The following is a 12,793-nucleotide window of genomic DNA, read 5'->3' on the forward strand; positions in this document are numbered from 1 at the left end:
CTCAGGTTAGTTAACGGCCTTGATGCTGTTCAACCCCCCCCATTTCTCTGCACTGTAGCCAGAATGTTCTCCAAAGTAGAACCCCCCTGTGGACACTGCCCCTTTGAAGCCCTCCAGTGGTTTCCCACTGTCCCCCGATAAAAGCCCATACTCTTTAAGGGGGCTTGCCAGGCCTCGCACACCTAGACCTCCGCCCAGGGCCGCCCTGACAGGGCCCGTGGGCTCCTGTGTTCTGTGTACCTTCGGGGGTGGGGGGGCTCTGTCTTACTCAGCGCAGAGCCTGGTCCCTGACAGCAGACGTCCTTCCATGTTCCTGCTAGACGTGTGCTTTGCTGCAGTTGGCGTGTTCAACTTCTTTTTCAGGGACTTGGGCCCTAGTTTTCTCATATTAAGTTATTATAGAGATTATGGCTGCTCTTTTACTTTGTGTTTGTTTTGGACACCTTTTGGCTGGAAATGGATTTACATGGTTGAGCTCCCTTGGTCAGACTTGGAACCTGTGTTTGAAATACTGTTCCCACGGAGAGAGGAACTTGAGATGGTTTATTGTAGGTTGAATATCTAGAAAATTGGTGCTTGAAAAGCCTGCCTTTGTCTTACGATTTAAACGTCATTTGTGATTCCTCACTTCTTAGAAGAGGAAACCCGAGACATACAATTACAGGACTTGTCAGGACCTGTGGCCTCACAGCCTCGGGAGAGTCTCCTGTGAAAACCTGGGCCTCAGAGCTTGGGGGTCCGGGACCTGGCCAAACCACAGCTACTTTTTGCTTTCTTTATACTTCCTAAACACCGCTGATCTGTGCCGGCCTCAACCTCACCCTTGCATCTTTTGTGGCTCCCTAGTTCAGCACAGGAGCCTGACTGGCCTGGGCTCAGCCCCTGCCCACAGCCTCAGTTGCCGTGACCTTGGTCGGGTCCTTAACTTCTCTGAGCCTCGGTTTTCTCATCGAAGGAGTAGTCACCATGATAGCGCCTACCCTGTAGGGTTGTTGTGAGAAGTAGATGGAAAAAAAAAGCACATTGAATCCCCAGACAGAGCAGGGACTCCATAAATATAAGCTGCTGGTCCTTTAGGAGTCTCTTTTCACTTTTGAAGTTCAGCATTTGCTACCTGTGTGACATTGGACGAGTTCTTCCCCTACCCTGCCCCGATTACCATAAGTTTTTTTTTCTATGTCTGTGAGTCTGTTTTGTAAATAAGTTCATTTGTGTCTTTTTTTTTTTGGATTCCATATATGAGTGATACCATATGGTATTTTTCTTTCTCTTTCTGGCTTACCTCACTTAGAGTGACGATCTCCAGTCCATCCATGTTGCTGCAAATGGCAATATTTTATTCTTTTTTATGGCGGAGTAGTATTCCATTGTATAAAAATACCACAACTTTTTTATCCAGTCATCTGTCGATGGACATTTAGGTTGCTTCCATGTCTTGGCTATTGTATATAGTGCTGCTGTGAACATTGGGGTACATGTATCTTTTCGGATTATAGTTCCCTTTGGATATATGCCCAAGAGTGGAAAAGCTTTTTAAAACCAGGTTTATAACAATACAGGGGATCCTTGTGGCAGTGGATACATGAACCTACACAAGCAATAAATCATACAGAGCTTTATAGTCCCATGTAGGTGGGCGTGCATATGTGTGCACACACAATCCATACAGGTAACATTGCAGAAATCTGAGTCAGATTCCTGGATTGTATGGATGTCAGTACCCTGGTTGTGATATAATTTTACAACATGTTACTATCGGGGGAAACTTTGGTAAGGGGTGTGTGGAATCTCCATTATCTCTTACATCTGCATGTGATTATCTACACATGATTAACCACAGTGATCTCAGTTCAAGAAAATAGCTTTAAAAGTGTAAGCATAATTTCTGATTAATATGATCCCAGAGCAAAAAGCCCCTCCGATTCTTGTTCTGTTAGGTGAGGGTGACACAGAGCCAAGATTAGTTTAAAAGGTAGCCTGATTGTCTTTTTTTGTAGGAAAGCAGAGGACTTGGTCCTTTGAGGAAAGCAAGGAGGGGAATTAGCTGGCCCTGAAGTCACAACACGGGCTTCAACACAGAGGCCTTTGTAGCTGCCGTGGTCCGTGATGACTGGGCGCGCGGCGCTCTCCTCCAGGGAGCTGGCTGCAGGGCTCCAGTGTGTCTGTCTGCATTGTTGTCAGATGTCACAGCTGTGCAGCGTGAAACCCACTCCTGCCCGTGGCATGGAAACCTTCACTGAAGGATTTCTTGTGACCTTGAGCTGATGAACTATTTAGAGCAATTTGAGCCTGGACTCCATCTCCATCAGGTTAAATTCTGGTTTAAACCAACCCTGTACATCTCCCTTGCTTTTCCTTGTGGGAAGGGAAGGGAAAGGAAGGAAACATCTGAGGCAGTGCCCTTCCCTCCAGCCAGCAGCCGGATGGCTCCTGTCCTGCCGTAAAGTCCTGGGTGGAGGAGAGGCTGGCAGGGGAGCCCCCTCTCTGGGCTCTCAGGGCACCTGTGTGGGGAGGGCTTCAGATTTGGAACCAGATTTCAGGTCTCTCCTTACGCTAGAAAATCATTCCAGCAGATCAGATTTCTCATTGCTCACCCACTAGGATGCTCTCTACTTGCGTTTAATAAAATATTTAGAGACCTATCGCTTTCCAGTCGCAGATGGCCATTAGTAATGCTACTGAATTTGGTTCAGGAATACACGGAAGTTCCCAAATGCCTCGCATGGGCTGGGACTGCAAGTGGGTCATTGGGAAAGCTGAACTAAATCTTCCGCTGTTAAAAAAAAGAATTATTTTCTAGAGTCTTAATTATGAGGAGTGATTACAAAGTCATTATTTAGCCCCAAAGTGGCAGGTTTCAAAAAATGTTACACTTGGGCCCTAAATGCTTTTACTTCCTCCTTCCTCCTCAGAATCAAATCCATGCTATCTTCACATTGTTTGAACTGTAGTTGGATTCCTGGTGATTGATTTAAAATAAAACAGCCCTGAGATTTTTCTGGAGACTAAGGCCTTCTTTCAGTGCACACCCTTTATCTCCTAAGAGCAAAGACACAGTCCTCAAGTGGCCTGCAGGCAGCCTCTTATGACCTCAGCGAATGGCATATGTCATGTAATTGTGTGTGTGTGTGTGTGTGTGTGTGTGTGTGTGTTTGGTGTGGATTAAAAAATCTATCCAACAACAAAGTCCTACTGTATGGCACCAGATAGTCAATATCTTGTAATAAACTACAAAGAAAAGAGTGTGGAGAAGAATCTTACTACCCCAGTTTTCATGGTTTGGAAACTGGTTGCATAGCCTTAGAATTTAGGCTGTTTGGGGAAGAGGGGGCTGTGCCGTTAAGAAATGACCAGCTAAGGCTGTTGTTAAATAATTATGCCGAGGGCTGCTTTTGGAAGGCCCCACTCTGTCCACATGGCTGGGTCTCTATAATTAGTGGGGTCTAGCTCCTGTGGGTCTTTTCTGGCAGTTCACACATCAGTGGCTGTGCTGCTGACCTACTTCGGTTTTCCCAATCAGATACGAGGCCAGACCCCTTTCCACTCCAGCGCCCTGCCCTCAGTACCACCCCCGAGTGCGCACGTGCACGCATGCACACACACACCCGCACGCAGTGGCGGGCTTTGCGGGGAGGAGTAGCCCCCCCCCGCCCCCCTCACCCCACACAATTTGGGACTTTTCTCTGGAACCACCCTGTGTGTGTAGTACGCGGGCATAACTTTAGAACCACTTTTTTCGGCGGGTCCTTTGTTGGGCCGGTTTGTGGCCCAGTCAGTAGTTTGATTGTCCTTTTTCTTCCCTGCAGTTTTATGTGCTGAAAGAGTTGGCCAGATGACTAAGACATATAATGACATCGATGCTGTAACTCGGCTTCTTGAAGAGGTAAGTGATTTGGGGGGGAGGGGGCACAGAGTCGTTTGTAATTGACTGATAAATAATTCATACCAATTAAAGCGTGCCTTACTGTCCTCAGTGAAGAGTCTCGGAACTCAGGCCCTCTCGGGGCATCATTTAGTGGCTTTACCCTTTTTTTTGAACTGGTAGCTCTGTATGTAGGCCTTTGTAGCTGTAGCTTCGTACAGGGTATTTTGGGTTTTAAAAGGAATGTATTAATGGCGCAAAATAGAATATCAAGTAAATACTTGGTATAGAACACCCAGTTTGAGATTTAAAACCCCTTAAAATATTTACTAACAATATATTTTAAGTGTATACAAAAAATGTCAGAAAACACTTCAGGATCCACATCTCTGTAATATTTTTGTTCCATTTTGTTTCACTTTTACTTCCATCAGGTGAAGGGAATATTATTGTGCAGTGTCAGCGTGGAAATAACCCCAAATAAGCATGGCAAGAACAATTTAAGAGACTTGCTTCAGAGTAGATGAGCCTCGGGTGCTTGAGAGACTGGTTTCCTCAACTTCTTCTCAGCGTTCTGTTGACGTCAAGTCTTCTCAGTCGTCAAGTTTTCTGAGCGGGCCCTGTGTCTTTACCTTTATTTTCCTCCCCGGGTTACCGCTCCAGCTCCCGGCGCCCAGGCAGTGAGATTTGAGTTTCCCTCTGTTCTGATCTTCCCTGCAGCCACCCCCCTCCCACGCCTGCTGTCCTCACCTGGCCCGCTTCCGGCACTCCGCACTCCTCACTCAAGGCCACATCCTGGACCACGTTCCTGAGTCCTCCTCCTCATCGGGTCCTGCCTCCCGCTCCCCCACCCGTGACCGTGTGCACAGTTGGCCACCTCTGTCTTTTTCTGCCTCTGAATGTCGCACCGCAGGGCTCACTGGGGACCTCTGAAGCTGCCACATCCCTGTGACCCCACCAGCCCTGAGCACGGGAGCCATCCTCTAGTTGTTTGCTTTAGTTCATCCAACTGGACTGGTTATAGGTTTCTGCTGGGTGGGGACCTTGTTGGGTGATTTCTTTCTCGCTTTTAATCTTGGAGATGACAGGCCTTTGATAAATGTCCGTTTCCACGGTCATGCTTATTATTAAGGGGAGACTTTGACCGCGAGCTGTTTGTTATCCGTGCGTCATGTCATCAATTGTGCGATAGTCCTCAGACGTCAGTGCCTCTGTTTCCCCCGCCCTGCAGTGGGGGGCCTGCATCTGAGAGGGCAGAAGACACCCAGGTCGCACGGCCTTAACCGCTGTGCATGTGGCCCTGTTGCGTTCGGCTGTGTTTACTGCCCTGTTTATTTAGTTTAGGGGAATGTGGTTAGTTGATTGTCAGTGAGACATTTTTACCTTAAAAACATGAACTGGGTAACGTTCTTTGTTTACGGGACGCTTCTTCAGCGAGTGCCTGTGGCCCGCGGTCCTTGGCTCCTGTGGGGTGTGACCTGGCCATGCTGGGTGAGGCCTCTCCACAGGGCAACATCCCTCTTGGCTTGGATGTTTGAGGCCCACTTCCAGAACAGCTGGGCTTGCAGCCCTTGATGCAGATCCTAGTTACCAACACTTCACGTAACACCCCCAGCTAACTTCCTAAATGAGTGTCACTACACAAAAAGTATGCAGTCATCCCTTTTAAAAAAATTGAGTTGCTAGAAAGAATATTTTTGGGTAGTTTCTTTAGGTGGCTTCTAGCTGGGCCTGCTTTGTTTTATTTTTAGCAGCTGACGTGGCAGTGCTCTGTGTGTTTTACATATAATGTCATTGCTCCTCGGCCTGATAAGGCTCACTCCTGAGTCCTCGCTTTTCTTTGCAAGTTGGCGGTTTCCCGGTTGGTCTCAGGGCCCCAGTACCTTGATGGTTGTAACATGCTCTGCGTCTCTTGGCTTTGGTTCCATTTCCTCCTCCAGAGTGGTTTGCTTTGGTTCTATGTGCCTGCCACACGCAGGTGGGGAGCTGGCGGGGCCGGCGCACAGCCCTGGGCCGCGTGCGGAGTTTGCTTCTGGGTTGAAGGGGGCGAGGACTCTGCAGCTTGCCCTGGCTTGTTGCTATTCGGAATTTACCTTTGGGCAGAGCTGCCTCCTCCCCAGTCACGCAGAGGGCTATTCCGGGGGGCCCCTTAGTCATGCTTCCGATCCTGAAATTGGTGAATGAGATGAGTCAGCCGCTCAGTGTGGGCGGCAGCCTGCGCTCCTCTCCGGGCCTGTGCCAGGCAGCGTGAGCATTCATTGGTCACAAGCTGAGACACAAGTCACAGGCTTTTCAATTTTCAGCGAAACAGAGCTTTGGGGAGGGAGTTAAACTAGAACGAGCCCCGCCTGGCCACGCTTCCCGGAACAAAAGAACCAGGCTTTTAATAGCTTCTTTCCAAGGGCCTAAATTTGTTTGTCGTCTCATTTTCTCACTGTGGTTTGATCCAATGGTCATTTCCTAGCTGTTCTCCTGATTTTAGAAGTAAATATTTATCATAGGTTGGCTGGTTATGAGAAATGAGACTTTTTTTATTCCTGAAATTTTCAAAGAGAAACCCAACTGGCCTGTTGCCTTAGAAAAATTGGAAAAACCAGAGACACTTTGATAACTTTTTTAAGTTTCGTATTTTATCTCTGAATATTTTTACCGTAACTTCTTGCTTTTTTTTTTTTTCCAGCAGAGTGTTTTCTTTTCTGGGGGGCAGGGGAGGTAATTAGGTTTACTTACTTATTAATAGAGGTACCAGGTATTGAACCCAGGACCTGGTGCATGCTAGGTGTGGGCTCTACCACTGAACTATGTCCTCCACCCCCTAGAGTGTTTTCTCGATGTTACTATAAAGATTAGATTTTTGGTGTGAACAAGGTGAGAGTTGCCCCCTCAGTAGAGCAAGGGGGCCCTCAGGTCTGAGGTCTGGAGTGCCTTGGGGTGTAGTGGAGAGGGTCACAGGGCTTCATTGTTGGGCCTCCCCATCCATTTGTTTTCCTTCCTCTGCTTGCTTCCCCTTCCTCTTGAGTTCTGGCCCCGAGCGCTCTGGGAAGCCATCAGCATCCTTCACGGGCTCCAGCAGGTCCTTGCCCAGCCTGTCTTCATCATTACGATTTTGGCTTGATTTGTTGGTAGTGAAACCTGCATACAAAATGTGGCTACGGCATATGAAATGTCTGTGCGCGCGGGAGCTCAGCAGCTTGGACGTGTGATGACAGGCGACGCAGAACAGGAGGCAGTGAGCCGACAAGCGTGAAGCACCTGCCGGGCGTTTAGTCTGAGGACTTGTTCTGGTAGAGATTGAGTAGACCTGAGTGAGATTCATGGAGACCGCACTTTGAAGGGGAATAGACAGTCTTGCTACAGTGTTACTGAGGGTTAGCCAGCTGAGACCACCTGCACTCAGCTAATTCAGAGGCGGTCCTGGAGAGGTGGGTTCCCTCGCATGATCCCTGTGGGTCCTGTCCTCCGGATACCAAATACTCTTGTGTCTGAGAAATGATAAAGGGCCACTGAGATCAGGACCCTCCTTGGAAGACGCCGTAGGCAGCACGGATGAGTGCATAGAGACAGGCGTCTCAGTTGGTCAGGCAGACTCACTGGCCCCCTTTGTTCCCTGGGAGGGGACGAGGGGGAGACACAAATGGTGGAAATGAGTTGGAAGAATTTGTGGCTCACATGACATGACACCTGGCTGGCTTCCCAGACAGTAGGACAGCAGTTGGGGGTTTCAGGACCATGGAAGACCAAGGGGAGAGAGACCGTCATTCACGCAAGAGCTCTGGAGAAGCCAGATCACTGCTGAACCCCGTCCTCCCAAACTGTGCTTTGACTTCAGTGCTCTGCTTGTAATTCAGCGAAACTCCTGTGACAAGCAGAGGAAGGTGTGCCACTGTTGGATAGTACAATAATTCGGTGGATATGTAAGAAGTTAAAACTAAAAGCTGCTTTTTAAAAAAATCTTACAACTCAATAAATAGTAAAAGCTAGTCTGCCCCTCTACCCTCCCTCATCTCACAGACCAGGGAACTGGGCTCTAGGGGCATTCAGTCAGAACCCAGACAGACTCTCAAATGGTGGAGCAGAACAATTCGCCTGGGGCAGTTAGCCTTTTGAATGGTACCCACTGTAAGGAATGCATCTTAGATTGCGACCCAGTATTCATATAAGTAAATGTGTGACAAGCAGATTTTAAACTTGACATGATACCTTATTATGGGAAATGCATGTTGGTATTTCAGGTCTGTGCTGCTGAATTTTATTGAAAACGATGTCAGTTGTCATGACTAAAATGATTGTCAACCAACTGATGGTTTACAAACCTACGTTTTGGGAAAAAAAACCAACTCAGAAATCTGGAGGGTACCTGATCCTTGTTAAGTGGAAGCCACTGGCCCAAGGCCATGGGGTTGTCAGATTCCTCCCCAGCTTTCTTCTGCTCAAAGCTATGCGTCCCCATTCTTCCACTTTTTATACCAGGGGAACAGAATAATTAGCATAGGCTTCTAAAAGGGTTTAGTTTTCTGGAGTTTTCCTCCCCATTCCCCCTTGCTCCCCAAAAATGAGCAAGTGAATCTGATTGTGGTGGCCAACAATCCCGCCAGCAAAGATGGATGAATCTGCGTTTGGTGACAGAGCCCGCCCCCCTGTCAGGAGACAGCTTTCCTCCCGTGAAGGCGGCTGTACCTCTGGTGCCACTAAAGACTTCCCTCTGTGCCCTGCTGTGCTCCAAATGTCAGCGGCTGAACTAACAGAAAATTCTGTGTCTTCAACATAGTCTTTGTCTCTGAAGTAGGGCAATTCTATGCATTATTTCTCCATTTTCAAAGTATTTCTGTTAAAGCCAAAGTAGCCTGCCTCCCCCAAGTAAAAGGAATGTGTGACTGTATCTATTTTAGAGTAACTTTAAACAATTTGTTTCCTACAGGGCAACTCAAAGGAACTCGGGAAATTCCAGCTTATTGTGTGCCATAGGGGTTGCCTTGGCTTTATTTTAAGCGCACTTTGGAACTTCTGGATTCGTCCGTTCATCTAGCTTATAGTTACTGAGTGTTTCCCTGTGCTGGGCACTAGTGATAGAATAGCCCTCAGGCAGGGAGACAGGTGACCCAGTGGTTACACGGGGATCAAAAGCAGTTGTAGAGAAAGGTTTTTGGAAATATGTTTTCCCTGCAGGAAAAGATTTGTTTTCTTTCTCTTGGAAGGTTCCCTTTTGTTGCTGGGGGTCCATGCAGCCCTTGCACATTATGTGGACTGAGCGTGCTCCTCTCTGAACGGGTATCAGATGCTGATGGCTGGGTGGCGAATTAGTGATTCCTTTGTTACTGCTGAACACCTTGTTTTCTCAGCTGACACTGGAGTCCTGTGGCTCCTGCAGGAAGCACGGATCTTCTCAACCTCTGCTTTCGCTTCTGCTTTCACAGAAAGAGCGGGATTTAGAGTTGGCTGCTCGGATTGGCCAGTCGTTGTTGAAGAAGAACAAGACACTAACTGAGAGGAACGAGCTGCTGGAGGAGCAGGTTGAGCACATCAGGGAGGAGGTGAGGAGCTGGTGGCAGAGGCGGCGGCTGCAGGCGCTGGGGCACTGCGGGCATGGCCAGGAAGGTGATGGTGTGACGGGGTCCTGGTGGGAAATGCCCCTCCCACACACGCTCAGGAAGCTGCCTCCCTGCTGCTCCTTCTGTTTCCTTGTCTCCTTCTGATGGTGTGGATGGGGCCATGGGAGTTAGGGCCAGCCCTCATGTGGTCAGGAGGCCCCCAGTGCCCAGCCCCGGGCAGCCACAGTCCCTGTCCTCCAAGAGTCCAGATCATCCCGTCGGTCGAGACAGACGCTCTGAGCTTGGATAAGCACACACAGGCTATTCCAGCAACGAGGTGGGGTTCCTGAGCTGGGGTGGGCGAGGGCAGGCGGAGAGGAGCCAGGTCCGGGGACTGGCCGTGCTGCAGAGTGAGGCGGTGATGGCTCTGACAGCATTACAGCATAATTTTGTGTTTGGAAAACACTACCAAAAATAGGCTATTGTTGTCATAATAGAAACCCTCCTATTTTCATGATACAAATCTTGGCTCATGGATATCGTGGTGGGGGAGAGGAGGATGACCTGTGTAGGCCTAACTTGGGGCTGAGGCTGCAGAGGAGCAGCACCGGTTCCTGGGAGGGATGTGGTGTGGGCGGGGGGAGGAAGGCAGCAGAGTCGGGCGGGGTTGCTGGGACCAGAGTTGGAAGTTTAGAGCCAGGCCCCACTCGGTAGCTTCCTTCCCATTGTCCTAACTGCCCTTTGAACAGTGGATTTTGAACTGTGAAGACTTTGATTTGCTTTCCTTCTCGTTTGTTCTCCCTTACTTTCTATCGGAAAGTTTCTCAGTAGGTGGGGCTGTCCTTGTTCATGCCCCTCAGATACACTCAGACTTCTTCCTCGTGGAAGCTCATTCCCAGCTCTTGTTGTCTGGGTTTAACAATCATTTTAAAATGATGGAATAGAGTCACCACTATTTTTTTTTATTGAAGTCTCGTCAGTTCACAGTCTTGTCTGTTTCTGATGTACAGCAGCATGTTTCAGTCATACGTGTACATACAAATATTCCTTTTCCTATTTTTTTAATTATAGGTTACTGCAAGATATTGAAGATAGTTCTCTGTGCTGTACACTATAAACTTGTTGTTTATTTATAGATGGTAGTTAGTATCTGCAAATCTCGATGCTCCAAACATCCATTTAATATATTGTCCTCGGATAGAGTACATATCAGATATTAAACTAATGAGAACAGATGAGTCGGCCCTATTAAGAGAGTTTTTTTCCTTGAGTTTGCTGTAATTTTTATTTTTCATGTATTTGTTAAAAAAAATTTTTTTTTCTGGCATGGGAGGTAATTAGGTTTGTTTGTTTATGTATGTATGTATTTGAGAAGGTACCGGGGCTTGAACCCAGGACCTCATGCTTGCTAACCGTGCTCTCTACTGCTTGAGCTATACTCTCCCTGCCTTGTAATTTTTACTGATTTTTTTTTTCTTCCAGCTTTATTGAGATAAAACTGACATACTGCCCTGTATAAAGAAGTTTTAACCCCAGGCTTTCTTTAAAAGATGATGAGGTAAAACAGTCATGTTCTAGGGGAAGTAAAGCTGCCTCCCGTCTTCCCTGCCTCCAGCATCATGACCGGGACTCCTCCCTGGTGTCAGAGCAGGTCAGCCTGGCCGCTCCCCCGGCCCCTTCTGAGCAGGGGGACAGGCCACCGGGAACCAGTAAACGGTCACCATCATCCTTTAGTGCTGCTTCTCCCCGTCGCTGCCCTTGCTTGGGGCTTCCTTGCCTCCCACAAAGAGCATCCTGCACTGTGGGAGTGGAAGTGCCTTTTTCCCCCCTTGGAAAAGCTTTGAGTTTGAAACCTGTTTCCCATTGGCACCCCGTTCAGTGATCAGTCTAGGTGTTGAAGCTGAAGCCTTTACGCACATAAAACTGGCTTCTCCATGGAAGATAAAATACAGTCACTGTGTTGTGTGGGAAAGTTGGAATAAACTCTAGACCACAAATCAAATTAGAAACAGGAAAGAACTGAAACAATTATCATTCTCGCTTACAGCACTGGTTCCCTGTTCATCAGTGCTGAATGGTGAAGGGGCGGGTGAAAGTCTTTATGGCTCGGGTTTGTTCATTTTAAACCTGAAGTATAAATAAGCGTGACCTGCAGAACCATCCTGGCACTAGTCAGCACGGCCGGTTCCTGACGGTTGCCTGTTTTCTTCTTGTATCTGGAGTTCCTATCTTGTAATCACTGAGTACAAAGCAAGGGCTGGCCACGCTTGGCCAGGGTTCCTGTGAGGGTGGAGCAGTCACAGGGTGGGGCTGCAAGGTTTTCCAAGTGGGAGAACAAGGGTTGAGGAGCAGGCTGCGTGTAGCTGCCCACCCAGAACTGGCATCGCCAGCGTCCTGGTCCCAGATGGGATTTGGTTTCGGCAGCAGTGAATGACCCCTTCTTTCATTTGGTGCTCTGATCCATATCCCTGGGCATTCGCCTAGCTGGTCACGTGGCTCCTTGCACAGCCTATATTCTGTCTTGTCCCCCTAGCCATCATTCTAGAACCTTCTCGTCCCCTTCTCGCCTCTTCTCTGGGCTAAAGTAAAAGCTACAGATTTAAGCAGAGGGGTTTCTGCCAAAAGATAATTGTGGTTTTCTTCAACAGGATGAAACACAACCCTTTGTTTTCCTTGAGTAGCACAAAATCAGTGACATGCCTGCACTTGTAAAGAGGACCCAAAGAGACATTGTCCCCGAGCAGTCAGTGCATGCACACGAGGTGGGCGCTGTCTCCCTGGGAGAGTGTGACGGGCCTGTCGTGTCTGTGCAGGTGTCACAGCTCCGGCATGAACTGTCCATGAAGGATGAGCTGCTGCAGTTCTACACCAGCGCCGCGGAGGAGAGCGAGCCCGAGTCTGTGTGCTCCACCCCGTAAGTCACGGGGGCCGCTGGAGGCCGGGGCTCGGGCTGGCTGTGGTCCACGTCCTTGGAGCTGCCTGATCAGGGTCACCTTCACTGGCCACGCGGGTCAGCTGCTCAGCCTTCAAGCCAAGCCTCGCCGAGTGCCTCCAACAGATTGATTTTCTTATTTCCATGGGATTTTAGTTTTTAGTTTTAGGAAAGCCTGAGTTTTAGTGCTTATTTGTCAGCTCAGATTGATCTGGCCTGGCTGTTAATGAATGAGAGGCTGGACTCTGCTGCTGGAGGAAATACGGGGTTCTGGAGCCAGCAGTGCCAGGGTGGGTCCTTGGGACAGAAGGGGTAGGGGGTTCTCCAAGTTAGCAGGGTCTCCAGTTAGGAACATGAACTCTCAAGCCCCATGGCCTGTGCTCAGATCTTGGCTCCATGCCTTCACTAGCCGTGTGCTCACGGCCAAGTTACTTAACTTCTCTATGCTTGTTTCCTCATTTGTGGAATGGA

At 48.6% G+C, this 12,793-nt stretch overlaps 1 protein-coding gene across 15 annotated transcripts in view; it reads left to right on the forward strand.

Moving 5' to 3' along the window:
• The window catches only part of TRAK1 (trafficking kinesin protein 1), a 201,147-nt gene that overhangs the window by 153,156 nt on the left and 35,198 nt on the right, over positions 1 to 12,793 (forward strand). For all 15 annotated transcript variants that reach the window (XM_072941058.1, XM_031686769.2, XM_031686767.2 and 12 more), the window contains 3 exons: positions 3,807 to 3,883; positions 9,277 to 9,393; positions 12,204 to 12,304. In XM_072941058.1, the coding sequence (XP_072797159.1) occupies positions 3,833 to 3,883; positions 9,277 to 9,393; positions 12,204 to 12,304 (269 nt within the window). In that variant the 5' untranslated portion in view covers positions 3,807 to 3,832. The remainder of the gene's footprint in view (positions 1 to 3,806; positions 3,884 to 9,276; positions 9,394 to 12,203; positions 12,305 to 12,793) is intronic.

The sequence above is a fragment of the Vicugna pacos genome, chromosome 17 (genome assembly GCF_048564905.1).
Source record: "Vicugna pacos chromosome 17, VicPac4, whole genome shotgun sequence".
Classification (NCBI taxonomy): Eukaryota; Metazoa; Chordata; class Mammalia; order Artiodactyla; family Camelidae; genus Vicugna; species Vicugna pacos.